Here is a 23,599-nt window from a genome sequence, read left to right on the forward strand (position 1 = left end):
TGTGCCTCTGGAGTTGCCCCATCACATAAGGGATGCTGCTATTCCTCAAAATGTAAATGTCATGCACTGAGCCAGGATACTTGGCATTCACATGGGAGATGTACTGGTCTTCCAAACACACCATCTGCACATTCATAGAATGGTAGTTTTTGCGGTTTCTGTACACCTGTTCATTCCTGCGGGGGGTACAAATGCCACATGTGTACCATCAATGGCACCAGTTATGTTGGGGATATGTCCCAGGGCATAAAAGTCACCGTTTACTGTGGGCAGATCCTCCACCTGAGTGAAAACGATGTAGCTGCGCATGTGTTTCAGCAGGGCAGACAACACTCTGGACAACACGTTAGAGAACATTGGCTGTGACATCCCTGATGCTATGGCCACTGTTGTTTCAAAGGACCCACTTGCCAGGAAATGGAGTACTGACAGGACCTGCACTAGAGGGGGGGGATTCATGTGGGATGGCGGATAGCTGACATCGGGTCTGGCTCCAACTGGGCACACAGTTCCTGGATTGTTGCACGATCAAGTCTATAAGTGATAATGATATGTCTGCCTTCCATTGTCGAGCAGTCCACCAGGGGTCTGTACACCGGATGACGCCATCTCATCACCTGCCCCAGCGGATGTGTCCTATGGAGGAGAACAGTGAGCAGAGGGTCATACACCACATATGTTTCACAAGGCTGTTTAGCACAATCGTTAAATTTCTCTGTGTGCCTTTGTCTGTCCGTATTCCTGGCCTAAACAGGTGTGACACAGTTAGTTGGCCTGCTATGTGGCCCCCTGAATGGCGGCTGCCTGACCTGTAAGGTGGGACAAGGGGAAATGAGATAACTGCACTGGGGTTGTACACCATAGCGGTAGGCGGTCAAAGACCGCAGCGCAATTCAGCATTGGTTATCATTGGGCCCTATGGGTTCCAGGAGCCAATGACGATGTGCGCAGGCAGTGACGGTACGCACCACCGCGGACGTGCCCGCCATTTTCTATCAGTTCCCTCACTTGATACCTGACCTTCAACAGGAGAGGACCTACACTGCAAGTGCTGCTGTGACCTGTGTCTGGAAGCGACAGTGGCTACAGTGTCTGGGGAAAGGGCCCCTGCCTTCACTGTGGAGGAGTTGGAGAAACTAGTGGATGGGGTCCTCCCCCAGTACACGCAACTGTACTGTCCTCCAGACAAACAGGTGAAAAAACTTTGTGCATGGTGGAGGGTGAAGTAACAGAGTCAGAAGGCATCAGTGGGACGGAGGGCAAGGGGATCTCCACGACGGGGTCACAAGCAGACACCAGCGACAGCGACTCCTCCTCTGATGGGAGCTCCCTTGAGGTGGCAGGCACCACTGTGCCCACCGCATCAACAGGTACAGCCGCCACCCCCCTTACCAGCACTGCCCTCCCAGCAGCCCCTCATCGAGTTTCCTGTGCCTTCCCACCCAGGAGGGTGGGCATCTCCTTTGCCCCAGGCACCTCAGGCCTTGCCACAGTCAGCCCTCCTGCCCTCAGTGAGGAAGCTATTGACCTCCTGAGATCTCTCACTTTTGGGCAATCAACCGTTTTGAATGCCATCCAGGGTGTTGAGAGGCATTTGCAGCAAACAAATGCACACCTGGAGGGCATTCATTCTGGCGTGGCGGCCCAACAGAGAGCATTTAAGGCTCTGGCCTCAGCACTGATGGCAGCCATTGTCCCTGTGTCCAGCCTCCCCCCTCCAACTTCCTCTACCCAGACCCAATCCCCTGTACCTCAGCCTATCCCAAGCACACCATCAGCCCAGCATGCACACTCATCAACACACAAGGGTAGCTCTGGCAAACACAAGCACCACACATCCCACAGACACTCACACAAGCACCATCCCCATGCAGACACACCAACATCCACTGCCTCCACGGTGTCCCCCTCCTCCACGTCCTCCTCCTCCCTCCCTGTCTCGTCTCCACTCACACCTGCATGCACTACATCTTCATCCACTACCTCCATCACCAGCACGCCCATCACCACACACCGCTCATGTGCAATCACCACCCGCACTACCATTCACACATCCCCTGTGTCCTCTCCCAGTGTGTCTGTGAGCCCTCCTCCCAAAGTACACAAACCCAGGCACACACCCACCCAACAGCCATACACCTCACAACAGCCTCCAGGCCATGCACCTTCGCCAGAATTCAGCAGACATACACCTCCTACAACCACTACCTCTTCCTCCGCTCCCAAACCCCCTCCATCTTCCCGTCCCAGTGTGTCTAAGAAACTCTTCCTCTCTAACTTTGACCTCTTCCCTTCACCTTCACCCCTGTCATTCTCCTAGTGCCAGCCTGTCCAGGTCCCAGCTCAGCACCTCAGTCATCAAATCATCCAACACAGTGGTCTCAGCACGTCCGGTCACATCGCGGGCGGCACCCATCAGAGCTGCCAGTGTGCCACCTAGCGAGGCCAAGGAGCGGGCCATTCTGCCACCTGCCAAGGTGAAGAAGGTGCCCACATGCCAGAGGGAGAAGCCACACCTACCACCAAGCAAGGGATCCTCAAAGCCAAAAGGGGACAGTGGCAAGGCACCAGCAGTGACATCAAAGGTGGGGAAGGGACACAAGCCGAAGAGCAGGTCAGGACAGGGCACGTAGGCTCTGGCTGAGGGACCAGAGTCACCCCTTCTGTCAACCAGAACATTAACCTGTACGGCGGTGGACACCGCCACCTGCACGTCTGCTGCCTCAGCAACAGTCCCAGCATCATCCCCAGTGGTCAGCCATCCGAGGCTGCAGGAGACGTCCTGCTGTGTCCCTCAACAGGTGCAGACACACACACCACTGCCAGCACCTCCGCCACAGACACCTCCGCAACCACCTCCACCAGCCCCGCTACGTGCTCAGACAGTGCCACCACAGCTGACATGCCAATCGTCCCCAGTGGCCAGCCGTCGGAGACTGCAGGAGACGTTCTGGACCCTGCCCAGCGTACATGAGCCATGTCTCCCAGCACTGTTTGTACCTGCATGTGGCAGGCGAAGTCGCAGCAGGGTGGAGTATGTCTCTGCCTCCATTGAGTATCATGCTACCTGTTCACAGGCAATCTTGTGGCACACACACCCAGGTGAGGGTATGGGACCTGCCACACTGCATGTGAAGCACTCTGGGCACAAAGCCCCCTCCAGAACCAGTGGAGATTCACATCCATTACCCCAGTCCTTAGCAGGATGAAGCACTCTGGGCACAAAGCCCCCTCCAGAACCAGTGTAGAAAGGCATCCACTATCCCAGTCCTTGGCAGGATGAAGCACTCTGGGCACAAAGCCCCCTCTAGAACCAGTGGAGATTCACATCCACTACCCCAGTCCTTAGCAGGATGAAGCACTCTGGGCACAAGGCCCTCTCCAGAACCAGTGGAGATTCACATCCACTACCCCAGTCCTTAGCAGGATGAAGCACTCTGGGCACAGAGCCCCTCCAGAACAAGTGGAGACTGACATCCACTTGAGAGACTGTGGCTATGCACTCCCCAGGATAAAGCAGTGGGCAAACCACCTACTGGAGAGACTTGAGAGTCTGTGGCTTTGCACTCCCCAGGACCAATCAGTGGGCATGAAGCCCCCTCGTGGAGCAGTGGCGTCGTCCATTCATCCGGCTGAGGTGCCCCCCTCCCCTTCCCCCTGAGGTGCCGGTTTATTTTCCATCCACGGACAATGATTTAATTCATATCCGGACTTGTGTAGTTGGTGTACATATTTGTATATACTGATATTTGAATTTGGCCTATCTGATATTTCAATGATTACACTTGTTACAATCATTTCATTTTGTCCTTGCGTTCTTCCAGGGGGTGACGGGGTGTATATGTAATGTTGCTGCATGTATTTGTGTGGATGGTGTTGTGGATGAGGGTGGGGGTGGGGGTGTTGCGTGTGTGTGTCACTCTCTTTTCCCTCCCCCCACTCCCCTGTGTGCTAGGTACAGTACTCACCGTGGTCGTCGCCGGCGTCTTTGCTGCTCCTGATACAAGAGGAGGTAGACCAGCAGGAGCTGTAACTTGGGCTCCATGGCGTCCTGGTTGTTCGTAAAGTGTCGAAAGGTGAGTGGTTTCCGTTCCAAAGACTGTTTCTACCGTGCTTTTGATGGCGTTGGTACCGTCCCGGAAAAGGTGGTGGATAGGCGTGTTGTAATACAGTGTGCGGAACCTTGTCTTCCTCCTGTCTGTTGGCGGTGACCGCCGTGGTGTTTAACACTCTGACCGCAACGGCGGTAGAAACAAAGTGGCTGTCTATGTTGGCGGTTTCCGCCATGGTCGTGATTCAATTTTTTTTTCCGCCAGCCTGTTGGCGTTATTACTGCTGCTTTAAAACCGACAGCCAGGGTTGTAATGAGGGCCTTAGTCTTTGCACACAGAGTGCCACTTGTTTCTCCCTGGTCCAGGACTTTTTCCCGATGTACATTTATGCAGGTGTTTCAATGAGAAATGCCTTAGTGGAAAACAACTCGGCAGTGCAATGTTCATGCACGGTTTGCAACCCTCATTTGGTTGTAAGCATATGCCTAAATGTTAATTAAAAACGAGTGCCTATGGTTTCCTTGTAGGTAGTATTCTTTATTCTTTCATTGGTCCGGTCCTTCCAGATCTAGTACATTCGAAAGAGGTGTATCCAGGCACCTCTGAATTTTGGATTAAGCAGTCGCAGTTTCTAGGGAGCTAGAAAACGTATTCAGGACACTGTTGCCAAATTTTGTGCAAAACATATACCTCAATTATTTGCCCACCAACAGGTGTTTCTTATTGTAATTATTAATAAAGCATAAATGCGAGATTTGTGCATCCCTCCTGTGAATGATCTGGAGTATCTAGTGCCACCTTCCTTAGTGAGGGATGGAAGTACGAAGGTTTTTAGAATATTTGCTGCTCTTATCGCCATCTTCCTAGACTTTGTTGTTTGTTTTATTGAATTCAAACCACATCTAAATAGATGGGCACTTGTAAAGTGATATACTACTCTGCGAGCGTGCAACGCCCATTGAGCTAAAAGGTCTTCAGCCCTCCCCGCCCTGTGCTGTAGCCTGGACTGCATAAGCCTCATAGAAATACATTTAAAATGCAGTACTGTATACTTAAACCCAGCAGAACTATAGGGACATAATAATCGCAACACAGAGATAGGCAAATCTTCGTTAACATAAACTATTCCTGCTTTCTATAACTTTACAGACTTTATAGTGAGGTAGGGAACACGGAAAATTATGTCAGTCGGTGAATAAACCACACAAGGGAAGCAGACCTTACCAGGTGCTGTAATTATCACTTGAACTCTGCACAGCTCAGAATCAGGGTTAGATAGATAGATAGATAGATAGATAGATAGATAGATAGATAGATAGATAGATAGATAGATAGATAGATAGATAGATATTGGAACCCCCTGAAATTCTTATTTTGGTAAGGACCACAATCCATAACTTGTGCAACAGCTATGAAAACAATAACTTGCACACCAAACATCCAACAAGGGTCAGGGAACTGTTGCTGATGGTTTGTCGACCACGGGGGCTGATCTGAGGATAACTGCAAACCCAGCCTCATGGTCTGCAAACCCGGTGGTAAAACTGTAATTAATCAATAAATGAATAAATAACACAGGGCTTTCCTTTGGAGCCCTCTACCTGAGCCAACAGGTCATTGTATGCTGCCCCTTCTACTTATAAACTCTCATGTTTGTTTTTTCAGGAGGCCAGGACTAAGTCACCATACTGACAGCTGCAATATTTTTGTTCAAATTGCAGTCATAGAGCTTTGGGTTGGCGAACCCAGCTTTAGGATTTCAGGGCCAAAATGAACAATTGGAGAAAAATGCTTCTTGTCCACTTGGACTTGAATTTTTTTTTGTTTATTTGGGATTTTTCAGAAATTTCTCGAACCAGGTTCATAGACCATCCAACAGTCCAGATAAGTCTAACCTGGAAAGCTTGACTTGACACAACGGCTCAATTTGAGGTATACAAAACCACTTTTCTAAGGTTAATTTCTCAAAAACACCTGAATGGATTTACTAAACTAAGAAAGGTTATTTGTTGAGTAAAGTTCTAATGTCCTGCAACGTTTGGTGTTATTACATTCACCTATGTTTTTTTATCTCTTCAACAGTTTCATATGAGAATTTAAAATGGGAAACATCACTATTTTTCCTTTTTTGGATCCCGTCCCATTTGTTTTGTCCCTATTTGATCAATCAGCATAAAACTTCCCATGCCAAACCCCAATGGATAAGGGCTTTTTTTTTTTTTAAGTTTAAATACTCTTGAGACTGCAACTGATTTCATATTACAAATGTTTTACACTTTGAAACAACTCTCTTATTGTCAAGAGCCTCTTCAATCTGATTTTACTTTACAGCACAAATGTAACCCTATGCATCCTGATTTCGGTTAATTATCTTTTTTAACACAAATAAAAATGTAAACACTATGCCCTAGATTCACAATTTATGGCAGAAGCGTGTTCAGGCGAAAACGATACACACTTCGGCATAGACAAATAGGTAATGTTTTAAGATTTGGAATCCTTTGGTTCAATACCTATCTGAGATGAAGGGCTTGGGCATAATCCCTAAGATCACAGAGCACTTCATGTATTTGAAGAGAGGGCATAGGTTATTACTGCATTGAACATTGTGTGTTGGTGAGGAACAGATTGTTACTTCAAATATGATATACATGGACAGTGCTATGAGAGTGTACAGGTAGGTTGTTGAAGAAAATGGAGGTAGGGATGTTAATCTAGTTCATAGTCTACATTGTAACTTTACGCAATCATGTTACTAGAAAGAAGTGTGGCTAGGGGGATTTAGTGTGCCAATTGATGTAATTGTCTTATTAAAACTATAAAATGTTGATTTAGGAAAAGGAGGCATGTATCTTCTAGGCCTCTCACAAGAGAGCAAGTTAGTGGAGATGATTGTTTGTGTTATACCTCCTAGTTGTGGTAACAGTTGGCATTTATTTCTTTCACTGATTTTATGTTGTCCATTGACACCTCAGGGGTGTGGAACTCAATTAAATATCTACTTGTCCATGGGACAGGTTGCTTCTTAAATCTGCTTGTCCTGTAACAAAATATAAGTGTCCCTTTGTGGTGCCATGTAGTGCGGCGAGAAATTATGGCAGCAGTCTCATTATGTAAGAGCTCCGCTAATAGCCTCTCTGATCATGCCGGAGCTAATACTATGGTAAGGCTTGAACACCTGCAATTTCAATCCCTACTATAGAACTTTTCTTATTTTGCTGCCTTTCCGCAGATATACGTACTGGGGCTGGAGGAAGCAGCAAGCAATAGTTACAGGGCTGGAATGCCTTTGAGTCTGCAAACCTACTAATTTGCATATTTTAAAGGATGTTCACTAGCTCTTTTCTAATCTTGTCCCATGCCAGGAAAGTTTGGATATTTACTACTGACAATGGCTGAAGTAGAAGTTCTTCCAGAATTGGGGGAAAAAGTTGTTGGAGTCAACGTGAAACTGTAAATGCTCAATAGATTTTTGCATGAGCAAATCTACACATGCATATTTGCTTGTGCTAAAATACAGTTCACAAATATTTTCTAGCAGTACAGTTTCCTGGTCTGCTTCTGTAAGTTCTTGTGAATTCATGAAAGCCACTAATTCAAATATATATAGACATATAGCATGGGTGCACTTTTGTGACTTTCTTTAAAAATTGGGTCCCTTATTGGGTCTGGCATTGACCAAGACATTTTGTTTTTATCAAAATTCTATTTCTCTATCTATCTATTGGCTGGCTTTACTGTGAGTGATCACATTCTGCTGTTCTGCAAGGAGCATATTGGCACACAAAGCAGTTTTGTTCAGTGCATGGGAACTACTGTAGCAATCAGTGGTGTAAAGAAACTGGAGGGGGCCCGTCTGCAAAGAACATGGAGGGCCCCCTTGGAGACTCACTCAGGGCAGGTGCTGTGCTGAGGGGGTTCCCTGGAGGGGTACCCCCACACTGCTGGGGTTGCAGGACCTTTGTTACATCACTGGTGGCAGTGTGCTTTTTGAGACCAAAAAAACTTGTTTTTCTTTTTTGCCAATGTTCGTTACAATAGTGAGGGCCTGGCATGGTTTGAAGTCTTCTGGGGAGTGTCTTGCTGATTACTGCATAGAGGGTATTCCCATAGTCTAGCTTGTTCGTGACTAGGGCGTGTGAGACAGTCTTTCTGGTGTTGCTATGGAGCTATTTGAAGATTTTCTTCACCATCTCGAAGCAGGATGCTATGATGGCATTGACTTGTGTGGTCATGTCCATTTTGTGGTCAGTGAAGATCCTGTAGTTCCTGGCGTGGGTGCTGGGGGTCGGTGTGGGTCCAAGGTCGACCGACCCCCAGGTGGAGTATCATAGTGAGGTGTTCATTCCAACAATCACTACTTCTGTCTTCTCAGAGTAAGTGTGATTTGCAAGTCATCAGTTTCTGAGAAGTGATTTGAGTGCAGACGGCCCTAATTAGATGGATCATTTAAGCTTTGAAGAGAGTGTGACTGAGGGATGAGCCTTGTGGCACTTCACAGAAAAGTTTGTGGGTTTCGGATGAGTATGGGGCCAGACTAACATTTTGTGTTCTGCCTGTCGGGAAGGAACTGATTCACTGGAGAGTGAGTCCTTTGATGCTAATATCCCACATGCACCGGATAAGAAGTGGGAAACTGTGTCAAATGCTGCAGAGAGGTCCACAAGTATGAGGGGTTCTGTGTTCCCTTTGTCCAAGACCATGCGTAAGTCGTCTGTGGAGGAGATAAGCATTGTTAATGCGCTGTGGTGATACGTGGCATGTATAGGTTTTCATTGTTCATTGGTTGCCTACAGGTGATAAATGCAGGGTTAATGGCAATTTTGAAATACACCAAGCAGGAACAGTGGGTTGTGGTTCTTGTCTTTTGGTGAAAACGCATTGTCGTGTGAGGGTTATCTTTGGTGTCTGGAGTCTGATGTCTGGGTAGAGTGAGAGATAGAAGGCTACATGAATGCTGTATGTAAAATATATGTGTAACTTGAAGTATACACCTTGCTGCCTAAATCAAGACCCATAATGATCACTTTCTCATATTGCAAACAGATGCAGAAAGTGCTGGAATTGGTGTTTATGGAAAGGCAGTACACCGTAACATCAGCACATCCCTGTTATAGGTACTGCGTCACTGTGTCTTGCCTGTTCAACCTAGTGTAGTTTGGCAGCAAATACTTGTGAACCCTTACTCTGCTGTGAAATTAAACCAAGGTTTGTCAAAGCAGCATAACTCCAAGTATAACAGGTTACCAATACAGAAGCATTACACAAGGAAAACACACTTCTTTGTAACAACATGTTCAATTTCAAACAATAAGTGGGTATGTCATACTTTTTCCTGTAATTAGTAAAGACTTTTAGTACTACCTTTAAACAGAATATGTACATTCTTCCATAAAGTGGTGTGCAGAAATTAGCTACACAAATATGCGTTTTATAAAGCACATCGCCCATCCACCATTTAACTCTAATTATTTTAGTGTGTTTTGCCACTGCATGTGCTGTGGGTCGTAGAAGAGAATTGAAAACGAGTTGTTAAAATGTGTGTTATAATGCATTATTGTTTCTTTTGGAGTGATGTCATCACAGAAAAACCGCACCAGGTTGATGGCTTCCTTCATGGATATAGCTTAACCATGCACTGCATAAGGGATGCTCACATCAATTTTATTATTTTTAAAGATAACTCAGATTCATGGCAAAGCGATTAACAATTTATAATATTGCTCATTGAGTGGCATTCCGTCTATCTCGGGAGGAATGAAAGATAAATCTGGAATCAGACCTGTCACTTAGCCAGTCGTACACCCCAACCAGGTGTGTTAACCCACTAATCTCAGTTTTTGTGGCTTGTGCATGAGTGCAGATTCAAACAAGCATAAGTTGCAGCCGGCTCCGAGCAGACTGTAATCATACCTTTAGTTAACAATCAGGCAAGTCACCTTTCTGAACATGTAATTATGATACTTAATGAGTGTGTTGTCCTGCCAAGAAAGAATTGACCCAGGGTTGGGGAAAAGGGGCCAACATTTTGAAATAATCATACAAGGTCTATATTTTATTTATATATTTGTGATATAAGCTCATGTTTCCGGAAATCAGCACCAGGGCTGACTTTAGCGCTGGAGGAACCCGGTTCGACAGTCTTTTTTGACTCCCCCTAACCCATGACCACCTCCACAGATCCTCTCACTTCCACATCCAACAGGGCCCCTCATCTTTCCATTGTCCCTCTCTGACATGCACTTCAGTTTTTTTTATAGCTTTACTCAGTTCACTCACTCTCAGTTCCGTGATCTGCATAGTAAACGGTCTTTGCAGCAGGCACAATAATCCTCAGCGCGATGATACGTCAAAACTGGTACTAGACAAAACTCCGATCTCTGCCACGCAGGAACATTAATCACTGGCATTATCATTTTTATTGTTGCCTGAAAAGTGATGGACACACAAGGAACTCTGCAGGACGTGCTATTATACCCTTAAATTAATTTTAAAGACAGTGCCAGGTGTGGCTGCACCAACTCCACCGCCCTAAAGCCAACCCTGATCAGCCCCACCTGCGAAACTTTGTGGATTATATCGGTGTCCAATAGAAAGCTGCACGTAACAGTAACTTAATAGTCTTCTAGTGCCCAAGAAAGAGCTGGGCTTCGAGTTCAGGTTAAAGTACGGGGCAGGCCGGATGCGCCCCTTAGAACCACACTGCATCAGATTCTGTGAGTTGCTGTCTCTTTTTTCTGGTAGCTGCACTTCTTCAAAATCACATCACTTCTTCATCAAATGGCCTATGGATTAGTGAAAGTTGGTCGGGGTAATTGTGCGGTTGCCTGGTACTAACTGTTGTTGGTAATAGGCAGGGAAGAGAGTGAAGGGAAGTTTGATGTTGCATTTTGCAAGCGCTGAAAGAGAGGTCAGCTTCAGACTAAAACAAAAGCCAAAAACGGTGACGTATAATTAAACTGTGCAAAGCCCGAAAGCTCTCAGGCACGTGTACATGTTAGGGGAATTTTAATCGGCCTTCAATTCTCGCTATACAGCTCCATTTGTAGAGGCTCTCCTGCATACTTCTTAGCACCCTCACACAGTGCCTCTTTGGCTTTTTCTTTTGTGATAACATTATTGGCAATTTATTTTATTATAAAAGATTTTAAAAACAACATCCGGGTTAGAAAAAGAGGCCATCCCTCCTTCCTACCCCCTGTTCTTCCTTGCTTCTGTATTGCGAAAGGGGGCTCTACATCAATGCGCTTTGCCCTGGCTAGGAAAGTGTACTTGTGATGTTTGCTTGTTGTGGAAGTGTCGGTGAATGTTTGGGCAGTGCGGTCCGCGTTCCATAGCCTGTTCTCGCGATAGCTAGTTGTTTCAATAACTGTTGTCAAAGAATGGCCAAGGTTGCCCAGCAGAAAACAGATTAATGTTACAAGTGGCAAGCGAGGAAAATGCAACACTCTGGCTGGTCCCTTGCCTATTATTCACCGGAAGTATGTGTTTTGAAGATTAGTGTTTTGTGGTTTGGCAGTAGCCTAAGTTGCTTGCAGAATATTTATAGGTGTAAACACATTTAAAATGAAAACTGGAACCACCATATGCCAGACCCGCTAAAATACCAAATAGTTTACTGCAATCACTTGCGCAAGTATCATACACTACTTTTAGTGACGCAGAAACACACCCAAAGAAGTTATTTTACATGATGCAAACGAATCATTTATGTATGCTAATAGAAAGTATATTTTTTATTGGGAAACTACTATAGAGAAACCATTTAAACATGTATGATATTAGACTTGCTGTCCTTTGTGCTGAGATTTCTACCTGACCTACACGAGGAGTGTTTTGAATATCCAACCTTTAACATATTACATGCCCTCACTACATTGATAGATACATTACCACTTTCATTTGTAAGGCACCAAAGGTTGTACTTGTCTTGTTAAAGAAACAATTTTATGGACAAGAAAGGGCGGCTTAAACTTTGGGGGGAAAATAGAAGTTTTGGTAAATTTCCAATTTTGTGTAAAGGTCTGTCAAACATTTTGTTATGCCACGTTATGTGCTTTAACATTATCCATCTGGTGTAGTGTTGATTTTGACAGTCTTTGCTGCCGCAGACCTGGTTTTGGTGTGTGCTGGTGTTGTGACCTCCCGCCCCCATCCACCCCATTTGCTTAAGAACTGGTATAACAGGGTGTCACGGTAATCTCTGTGCCAAGTGTTTGTTGCCTTCTGGTTGTTATACATCAGTGCAGAGATAGAGCACTGCTTGCATCTCTTGCTTCATTTATGTTTTCATCTACTATCTTACTTTGCTTTGTGGAGGTGTGCTTTTCTGTGGAGCAGTTGCATACCTTCAGGCGAGGAATTATGTTCTGCTTATTAGCTTTGGTTATATGTGTTTGTGTTTTTGTTGTACATGTTCTCTGTGTACTTGTCTTGCATGAGATGTTGGGTTTTAAAAGGAAGGAAGTGTGTTGTATCTTGTTGCTTCTGCTGTCCTTGTTGGACTGTTTTTGTCTGAAGTGGGGCGTGTTATATCCTGTTTTAGGGTATGATGAGTGTTCATGCTGTAAACTCTGATGCAATTGAACGGAGTCTAGGTGATTGTACTCGGTACCATACGGTGTGGCCGAAGAGGACGGGTCGCGTTAGTGGTAACTCCTCTGTCATCATCTGCTGGATGTTTTCTTATCTCATATTTTCTTCACGGAGTATTAGGGTGCTGGCTGTATCACATGTTTGAGAAGGATGTAGTGACTTATGTTCTGTTATATATCGCATGTCACATAGTCTGAGGTTCAGAACTAATTTAGCGATATACAGTGAAGATTCCAAATGAAAATTTGAGCCGCTCTTGGTATCTTCCAGTAGACCATAATCTGAGATGCTGGGCTGGTATATCAACAGTTTATTTCGACCAAATCTTTCAAAAATTCACCCAGTTCACTTCAACAGAATTCGAAAAATAAGTTTCGTGGTGCAGCAGAGCAATGATGTTCTTTACAAAAGCCTTCAATGTGATGTCTTTAATGCTGTGACTGTGTCATTTTGTAGATTATTTATCAGACTCTGTTTGTGATCATTCTGCACAAAATAAATTATTTTTCTCACTTTGCGAGTAACTTACAGGTATGTGCTCTTGGTTTCCTAGGTTGCTCAGGATTTCCCATCATGTTTGGAAAGAAGAAGAAGAAGATAGAGATTTCTGGTCCTTCAAACTTCGAACACAGGGTTCATACTGGATTCGATCCTAGGGAGCAAAAGTTCACAGGACTTCCCCAACAATGGCAGAGTTTACTGGCAGACACAGCCAACAGGCCCAAGCCTGTAGTGGACCCGTCGTGTATCACCCCGATACAACTCGCGCCTATGAAGGTATTGCCATATCCCGTTACCAAGCCCTTCCTCTTTTACTTTTAGATAGCAGTATATGATGATGAGAATTATGTCAGTTTTAAATTCACCTGTATCCAACACTGATGCATTCCCAAGTTATCTACTGTAAAATGTATTAGTCATCAACATGCATATTTATCTTTCCCAAGTTATGGTGTCTTATTTTGAGGGATGCAGCAAATTAAAATATGTAGTAATTCTTAGCTAAATGACTTGGGCCAATTTTACGTCTGCGAAAATGCATGCAACTTTCCAAAATTAAAATTTCTGAACTTTTTAATCACAGACAGAAAACAACGTGGTGCCACCGGAAACCATTGAGAGTTATCAAACAATTCCTAACTTAGCTGATAACATTTTAAACTCAGATTAGTATCTTCTATCCTTATAAATGTTCCACGTGTCATTTATATGTGTAATAGCGCTTTTAACAAACAGAAAGCGACAGGCGGTGCAAGGGGGGTCCTCTAAGCTCATCAGTGGTCTGACCATCTCTAACTTTTTAACTGTAAATATTGTGTTTATTATTGCTGAAAGCATAGGATGTGTGCACACATTGATGAAGCATTTTCAGTACAGGCAATTGTTGCCGTCAGTACCCAACAGTAGTGGTGAAATGACAAAAGGTGGGAAGGACATGGATAGGGAGCTAAGTAGAAGACATTGAGTACCCAACAGTGCTAAACCTCCCTATTTGTAGGTTATAAAGCCAAGGGTTTTTCTGTTAGTAGGATGAAGTTTTCTGTTGAGTGACAGGCAGCATAGTGTGAATCAATAACTGACAGAATATATTGTACCACATAATATTTGCTCTGGAGCTGAAGCTAACGACGCATGGAGTAAAGAAGTCTGACTGGGCTGACCATATTGCTGAGAAGTTTCCTATGTGAAGAGGTCTGGCTGAATTTGAACTACAGAGAGGCAGATCTAGGTGGGTAATTGGGGAAGGGGAGGACTAGGTTTGCCAAGGACTGGCCGGATCTGGCTTTTGAACAATTCAATAGGGTTGGTTTCTTTCCTTTACTCCACACTTTTTGCATATGGTAAAATACTTTCCCTAAATTGATTTCACTAAAAAAACCTTTTCCAAAACATATAACATGTATATGGTTGCAGATTGAACAACCTTCCCAACTGAGGAAAGACTTTGTACTCCCAAAACGTTTTCTGTCCGATAACCTTACTTGCAGTGAGAAACCGCATACCGCCGCCGCCTTGTTTGACCATCTATCATGCCAAACGGTCATCCTTTCACACATCATTTCAATATCATTTCTGAGCAACATATTTTAAACATAGTAGTACGGCAGAAGTGATTTTCTTTGTTTGAATTATTTTTAAAAAAAACAAAACGTATCACTTTTTTAAATTGCAAAGACATGTTGTTACATATTTTACAATCACGGGGGCTCGGAGAGAAGATGAGATCCAAATGGTAAATGCAGGCATGTGGTACAGGTCTCATGCTTTTTTCTACAATTATTTTGATTGTGATCCACAGTTGTTCTGTTAGTAAGCGTATCTCACTCTTCATTTTAAAAGGGATTTAGCCCTGAATTTCCAAAGTAAGACACACTTAGACATGGAAAAAGAAGAAAAGAAAAAAAAATTGGGAATCAGACCCTTTGTGTTTATGTTTGTGTCCGTGTTTCATGTAAGGGTTGTGGTCTCTGGGCTTCTGTAGCCTTTTACACTGGCTGCAGTCTCTTGTTCCTTTGCCTTTCATCCCTTTCACGCTGAACATATTTTTTGTTCTTTCTGGGTCTACCACTTGTATGATTAGAGGAACAAGGACAGAAGAATGTTTGCTGATAAACTTGTATTTCAACATTTCTAATAGCCAATGTGGGATTGACTCAGAGAGGATTACTACCCAAAATGGTGTTCTTGGTCTTACAGGATGGACTGCAATGAAAGAAATACAGGTCAGAACAATCAGGTCTTCAGTGAATGGCAGAAAGTAGGAAGGTTTGAGACAGTATGCAGGGAAAAGAAGTGTGAGTTCAAGTGTTTTAATTCAACGAGAATGAAGAATTTCCTATCCTTCATGACAGAGCTCTTCTATTAAGGACACAGACGTATAGAGTATGCATTTCGCTTTGTGTCTTTTTCCGTTATGAACAATAAAAAATCTCAGTCTCACACTTTAAACTGGAGTTCCATAGAACTTGATCCTGAAACGTGTGCACTGTGCAAGCCATTTCATCATTTATTAACAGGCATTAGTCATGCAGAAACCAGACTAATTCAGCATGCAATCTTGCATGGGAAGAAATATCACATTAACCTGAAATTCCTCCTGTGCATTTGTAGTTGGTTCTGAAGAAATATCCTCTTGACTAACCCTGAACGGGGAACAAAGGCCACTCGATACCATTGATCTCGGCCCTGCGCTCCCCTGTGGTATTATGAGAAGTCCCTAGAGCCCCGCTTATTGAAGCACCCAGACAATCATCTCCTAATATGCTGAGCAAACCACAAACCTCTATAGTTGTACACTTTATTTGGGTCTTGGCCAGGGATGCAAGTTTGAGTCAGATTTCTTGAGATCTTTCACAAAAGGATCCTCAAAAAGCCAGCCCTGTGCGACCCAACATGCTCCTCAGTTAGCATGTTCCCACACATTTGAATCTACTCTTAAGAAAATGGACCTGCACCTCTGGCCGAGATACTGCAGTTTACTTTGCTAGAAGGATGGTCCTTTGACTCCATTCATATAAAAAAAAAATTGGACCAACCTGACTAATGTCTTTTGTGGCCACACCAGTCATCTTCATTTGTTAGGGGGCCGACCTAGTCCAGGAATTTATTTTGGCATGATGTCCAAGATCTTGTCAACCCTTACTTTGTTCCCTTATGAAAGTGCCCATAAATATGTTTATCTTTGGATTGATTTCCAAAGTTTTCGATATCTTTTGGTCTACTGAAAGTCTAGGACTCATTAGTTAGAGGTGTGGCCACTTCCAAAGCACGTGTCTACTTTGAAGGCCTCTTTTGGTGGAGATAATCAGGGTCAAACTTCCCCTCCTCTTTGGGCCCTCCGAACTTTTATACTCTTAATAGAAGAACTCAGAAATGTTTTATTGGATGTTCTTGGTCTTGCCTTGAACTGGCCTGTTTGGTCTTCCTCCATCTTTGAGTGCCCATCTCTAATGTGGCACCACTGCCAATTAATGCTCCTTTCAGTTTTAAAAAACTTCTGTTTACAGAGGAGAGCCAGACTGGAATTTCTTCTTAGAAGGTGTTTTCTGCGTCACTTTTCTCAAGGGTTTTTTGGGTACCTGTAAGTCTTCTGACCAGTTGAGGGGTACCACAGGTCTAGCCAGTCACCCCTTTTATTTGTTGTTTTCAAGTAGGTGTCACCGCGGGCATACCTGCCCTCTGAATCAACTGTTCAACTGATTCATCTGTGGTCCCTGACAGGCCAATGACCAGGACAGAAAATACCTGATTATCCTTGACAATGCAGCCTCTGAAGGCTCTTTCACCTTCTTTGCCTCTCATTGTTTTAATTGACAATTGTGTGCCCCAGAAACATATGCATCTACGAATGATACCACCATCTAGTATCACAGACAGGGTGCCTAAGAGAAGATTAATCTGTAACTAAATTCTTGTTATCAGTGGTTGTGTCACCCTGATCGCCAAAGGCTAGTTCTGTTGTGTAGCCATATTAGCTATAGTTTTATACACAATATTTTAGCAAACTAGGCCTGCCGCTGTGCACTTTAAACTAGATATATTTTATTCAGCTTATCTTTTATTATTTTAACAATAGCCACATTTGCGGTCTTGTTTTATTTTTCCTATCTAGCTGTTCTTTGCCTAGGCCAGCACTGCGTTCTTCCACTCTGTGCATTTCTCAAGGCTGCAGTAAGATAGATTGCCAGAAAAAGTGGTACGCTTTGTCTCTCATGTTCACAGAAACATACACACTTTTACGTGGGGATCCTTTCTTGGAACAACAGCTGTTTTATTATAAAAACATTACTTTGATCCATGTATGTTAGAATGATATTCCAGCCAGATGACCACAACTCTATGCTGAGTGCTTTGCTGCAGCTGCTTATGTAGACTACAGGCCTCTTGCTCAGGTATGATGGATGATGTCTTCCCAGGTGAATCTGAAGGGCAGAAATAGAGCTTAACATGCTGTGCTCTAACATAGCCTAGATAGGAACTATTCTTGAAAACCGTAGTGACAACATGGTAGCGTTATTTTTGTGTTTCACTCTCCTTGTCACAATTTTAATCCTGTCATGCTTCATCGTCCTAGTTATTGCAATACATGCTTTATTATCTAAGATGCAGTTGCTTCAATAAAACCTTATTGAACTACACTCTGCCTATGATTGTCCTTGCATGTGTGAAACCAATGTAACTGAGAGAAATGGATGAGATCTGAGTGACCACTATTTCCCTGAGGAGTCATTTGTGTCATGCGCTGAGTTGCCCAATCATCCCTGCTCTTGGGTGGTGATGAGGCACTGCTAGTTAGCCGGAACAAAACCCGAATTAGGCCGACAGGTGTCACCTGGTGTGGGTTTAGACTCAGCCCTCCGCAAAACAAGTGATTCTGCTGCCCGAATCCAGTAGTCTCATTAGGATAATGAGACCCTACATGACAGTTCCATAGTTAAAAAAAGAAGCTGACCCTGTTTCTAATGCATGAGACTGCGCTTTACGCAGCTCCTGGTACAGCTGCGCCTGCACCTCTCCATGACATGAAACCTATTGGCAAACCAAGCACACTCAGTGGGCGTCTGCAGTATTAAGACGGAGAGTGGGGTAGGACCTAAAACAAAATCAATGTATTAATCCAGTAGCAAAACTTTACCACGTTAGAACAGACAGTACAATGGCCAAGTACGATTGCATCCAAAACGCCAGTTGTTGAGCAGCACAAAAGAGCCCAGTTTGGAATTGTTGTAAAGGCATCACATTGGCTCTGAGTTGTCACATGACTTGCACGTTTTTGTACTTTACTAATTGTCCCAAGGTTTATTGAAAATGCAGTGATGTGGTAACGCAGAGTTTTGTAAGCTGCAGGCTGAAAGAGAAGGGACTGAAATGCACAATCCTCGCCCCAGTCCGGACATAGGAGTATGTTTTTAGTCTAGTGGATATTGTACTGAATAACCAGTGTTTTCATCAAATATACGACTAATAATGCTAAATCTGAGGTTCACCGCTTTTAAGTGGGTTGACGGGTTTGCTTCTTTTCACCAGATCGCAAGAAAACATGCTTCATGTAGTCCTTCGTAGTAGGTCAGCATTCGGGTTCTAGTGCTCAAGCAGGATGTCTCAAAATAATGTGGGTCGGCGATGATGATGAGTCGATGTGTTCTTTTTTCGTATATTGTACTTTTGACCGTGTGCTCATTTCGATCGGCCTGTGGGGGGGCCACAAGCTTGAATATTTCCTTTTGAGTGAAACCTGCTGAGCAGTGGTTCCCGTATACCAGACACTTGTACTGGGTTTATGGAGAAGGCTCTGTTTATTTTTCTCATGTAATCCTATTTCTAAGAGCGACAAATGACATCCTCCGTGTTTTTTCCTCTTCTTCCCCAAGATCCATGCAGTGTATCAAAAGTGCTAATTAGGAGAGTGCAGGGGCATGCACATTTTTCAGAAAGATGTGAGGGGCGTAAAACGTTCCGTTGCCATCTGCTGTTGTATCCCAGAGGCCCATGCTTTCATTGTCTATTTTCTGTCGCCATGTTTGACCTCTGTAAATGTTGTCTGACCAAAACAAATATAATCCTTGGCCGCCATCTAGAGGAAGTTGCGCATACACCAGCCAGCTCTCTCACTCATATTATCTCAGAAAGGGATGAAATTCGACTCATATTTAAGGGAAACAGCAACCCGATTATGCATTTCACTGTGCAAGCTATCACAACGCCAGTTTGCAGGCATACGGCAAATGCAGCATTAATTGTATTTGCATTTAATTTGAGCCACCTGAAACATAAAGCCAGTTTACAAAGACATTCATGTGAAGGAGTACTCTTGTTTTGCTGTTTCTCATACTCTGAAATTCCATTGTGAATTGACAACAACACCTCTAGAATGGGTATATTCAGGGTATATTCATCTACAATTAGTACAGATCAAAAAGACTGTGCCCTCTTTGCATTTTTACCAATAGGATGGATGGTGGGCATTTCTGAGCCAATTCACAAAACCATTTATAAGTATGTGAAATAGTACTTCTGTAGTATACCATTTCACGTGCACCTCAGTGCCTTTGCGAATTGGCCCCGTAGTTTTCCTCAGGGCATTTTTTGATTTGTTAACGATACTATTTGCTTCGAGAGAACGTTTTACTGCTTTCCTTCCAAAATGTTCAAAGGCACAATACTCATATGTCTCCGAAGAAAGACAATGCAAACCTGCCATCTAGTGTTCATGATGTGTAGAGGTAAGCCATGCACATCAAAGATGCTTTGAAGATCAAAGACTCCTGTTTACTAGGCCAAACCTATATATGTAAAAAACGGCTTCGTGAAAATTCAGTGCCGCTGGGCAGAGGGGGTGGGGGAAGAGGGCATGGGCTTTGAAGGGGTTGCCCTTGGACTTCCATTTATGAACACTAATTGATCCTTCCACTTATGGTAAAAAAAAAAAATCGTAAAGGCGGGCTTATTGCCACAATGTTTCCTCCTACCTTACAAAGACTACTCCTGGCTGAGACGTAATTCTTTTCTTTTTTAATTTGTATTAGCTTTTAAACAAACATCAACATGTGGCCATTAATAACATATTGAGAGGAGATTATTTGGACTAAGGTCCATATGTACGAACAGTTTTTCCCATAGACACAGAATGAGTAAAAACCTTTGCTACATCTGGCCCTTAGTTCTTCAAGTTAAGTCAGATTTTGCATTTTTTGCATTGCAGTTTCCAGCAGGTTCTCCCCGTCCCACCAGGGACCACAGAGGCTGTGTCCATTTGTTTCCCACCGTTATCACCAGTCATTCAAGTACATGACTGTCACGTGGTTCCCCCAGATTTTGTAAAACTTTTGGAGGTGCCCACTCCCATCACATATTTTTCCAAACTTTAACATTTTTCCAGAAACAGTTTGTAAACAAATCAGTGAGACATTACATTTGGTTTCAACATTTAAACATTTGCTTACTGTTAGAAATGAGGTCTCTGGTCTCTGGTCTCTGTAAGGCTATACTCCCTCCTTTCCAATCTGAACGGACTGACATGCTTCTAGACTCAAAGCAGACCCTCAGCTTCTCCATGTATTTATTGACTTGAGGTGATGCCTCTTCATCGCGGCGATACTGGTTGTTATGCATTCATCAGCCCTCGTCACACAAACATCCTTCAAGTACTTTGCAGAGCACTCTCTTCTTTGGTCGAGAAGAACCTAGAACTATAACAAAGTGGCATGGTTTGGATCCTATTTCTATGCCTAATTTTCAGACGGGAAAGGTGGATTCAGGTTTAAGGAGTCAGAAGCAGTTTGAGTTGGTTCTCTTTCATATGTCCTTTTCGGACGCAGTGTAAGGGTACAACGAAGTGTGAGTTCTCTGCACCTGGCTTCCTGAAGCAATAGTAGGAGACAGACAAAAGGGCAGACTATACATGCACTCTTTCTCTCCTTGAACAACAGAAACTCAGTTGCCATGCCTCACTCCAACCATCTACCAAATGGCAGTGCTCTGGAAGAACTAAACAGCAGCTCTCAGTACAAGGCCCTCCTGTAGAGAATATCCCTCTCTACTCCTCCCTTACTTCAGTGTCTGCATCTTCAACCTCTAACCGCAGGGATGCAGTCAATATACTTCAACTGTCTAGGAAACTGTACCCACCCCTGTCTTGTGCCATGCTAAACCAGGAGCTAACCAAAAAGAATCTCACTGGTCCTGGTATTTAGATTCTCACCCTCCATAGAATCCTAATACCTTGCATGTGCTACATGCTCACTGCACATACACAATGCTGACACACACATGGATTGTCAGTGCAAGGAGTTCACCTTCAAGCGAACTTTGCAGGAGAGGGGTCAGTAGACCACCCTCTCTGCTAACATATAGAAAAATGGTCTGGTCAGACTAAAGATTCACAAGATCTTGGTACGCTGCTACCAACACGTTATGTCACCTATCGCAGGCATGGAGTGTAATCTTGTGCCCACTAAAGGGGCCCTGTTTGGCATAGACCTTCTTACACACATGAGGTTAGTGCGATATTAGAGCCAAACAGAAAGTACGGATACAAGTTTCACATGCAGTCGGGCACTCAGGACAGCCGTACATGTTCTTTAACATGTAGGGGGCATTCCTGTTCCAATACACCTCAGGAGTGGGGCACATGGCGATTCATTGCACAAAGACAATTGCATGTCACCATTTCTAATTGTATAGTGTGTAAAATTACAAATGTAAAAAATACTACATTGTTGCTCAATGAAATTCACAGACACTTTCAAGAATTAAGCCTGAAAACGTGTGACTGTTACAGCTTTTCAGACACACTTCTGAGAAACTTTTTTGAATTTCTGAAAGTCTTAAATATGCACATCTGCGCATATAAAATGACACTTGCTGGCTAAATGAAAAAGCACATCTTGCATGTCAAGCCACAGCATATAATCAGTGTTTTCAACGTAACATATCTCTACTAGCGTATCCTTTTTAGAGGGAAGAAATATAAGTTTTTACAAATGTTGAGTGGAACTACAATATAGAGTCCATATGTCTTGTTACCTGACGTGTTTTTTTAGCTTGACCCAGCAGAAACACTACTCCCAGTACATATGCAGGGGATGTGTGAGGATTAAACCAAGTTTTACTGGAAAGAGTAAAATTGTATCAGACAAAATAAACTAAAATTAAAGTAAGGATCAAAAAGTAAAAAGCAAGTTTAAGTGTTCCCATTTGAAGCAATTGAAAGCAGTAGTTTGGAAAAAAGTAATTGAGAAAGTTATACATCTCAAAACAATGACATCAATGGCACCAAGAACCCAGGCAGTGCAGGCTCAGGAGTGCACACGATTTGAGAACGGTAAGGAAATAGATATGCTGAGGATGAGAACTTGGTCAAAAAAATAAAGAAGCATAAAACAAACCTTCTATCTTGCAAGAGGCTTTGTATATTTTCTGTGTGGAAGGTGGTTAGACACTGATGGGCTGATTTACATAGCTAGGAAGATAAAGGATTGCCAAACATTGCCTCTAAGGATTTACTTGTACATGTGGAGTATACAGTATTTCAGACTTTTAGGGGATTTACAAATAATTCTACTAGACCTCCTGGATATCTACGATAGTCCTCCTTTTGTGCTAGTACTCCGATTCACTAAATATACACATGTGCATATATAGGTGGGCTTTGTGGGAAGGCAAATTGGGTGCAAGACAAGACAGAGGTCCATGTGTGTGACCACGGTTCCTGGGTACCCCAACAGCTCTACCCACTGGTCGTTTGAGATAAAGGGTTTTGGGATATGGCCAAAGGCCACACATTGCAGCCAGAGTCGGATGGTATATCCATTTGTCTTGCCCTGAAAGGGTCAGGAGCATCTGCCAGGGTTTTTAGTTAAACCTAGAGTTTACATCCAGAACCAACAGGCTTCTAAGGTAAAGAAGTAAGTTCTAGCCTTGTGCAGCAGTTTTTTATTAGGGAGAGAGGAGGCGGGATAGGAGTAGTGAGCACAGGATGTGACTGAAGGCTACATTGTGAGTATAGTGTCCCAGCACTGATTATAATTTCTGGGTACAAGCAGGGCAGAGGCTACGCAGTGTGCCCAGCACCCGCTCGGTAGTCCCATAGGCAGTTCCCCACAGGCACTGAGATCCGGGGTTTAACATCTAGGTGCTTTTAGACTGTATCATAAAGAGTGAAGAAGATCACTGGAAATAGTTTTGTGAATGGACGTTTTAGTTGTCTGGGAATATCAGCATCTACTTAACATTATAAAATAACATAAAAAGTTCCTTCTAACACTTCAATTGAAAGATTTAGTGGTTGCTACTTACAACCTAATATTCAGCGATATTGCCTAATTCTGGTTACATATGCGCCCATACCAACCCCAACACTGCTCATGATGCAACATACGACATCACAGATAACATCATGATAGGCCTCAGTAGTAGCATGACGTAAGACTTCCCTAATAGTGTCATCTGTG

General features: G+C 43.7%; 1 protein-coding gene across 5 annotated transcripts in view; it reads left to right on the plus strand.

Annotated features, from left to right (window-relative positions):
- The window catches only part of PAK5 (p21 (RAC1) activated kinase 5), an 864,076-nt gene that overhangs the window by 362,440 nt on the left and 478,037 nt on the right, over positions 1–23,599 (plus strand). For all 5 annotated transcript variants that reach the window (XM_069234132.1, XM_069234136.1, XM_069234134.1 and 2 more), the window contains one exon: positions 13,201–13,424. In XM_069234132.1, coding sequence (XP_069090233.1) covers positions 13,221–13,424 — 204 coding nt within the window. In that variant the 5' untranslated portion in view covers positions 13,201–13,220. The remainder of the gene's footprint in view (positions 1–13,200; positions 13,425–23,599) is intronic.

Source organism: Pleurodeles waltl, chromosome 5 (genome assembly GCF_031143425.1).
Source record: "Pleurodeles waltl isolate 20211129_DDA chromosome 5, aPleWal1.hap1.20221129, whole genome shotgun sequence".
Lineage (NCBI taxonomy): Eukaryota > Metazoa > Chordata > Amphibia > Caudata > Salamandridae > Pleurodeles > Pleurodeles waltl.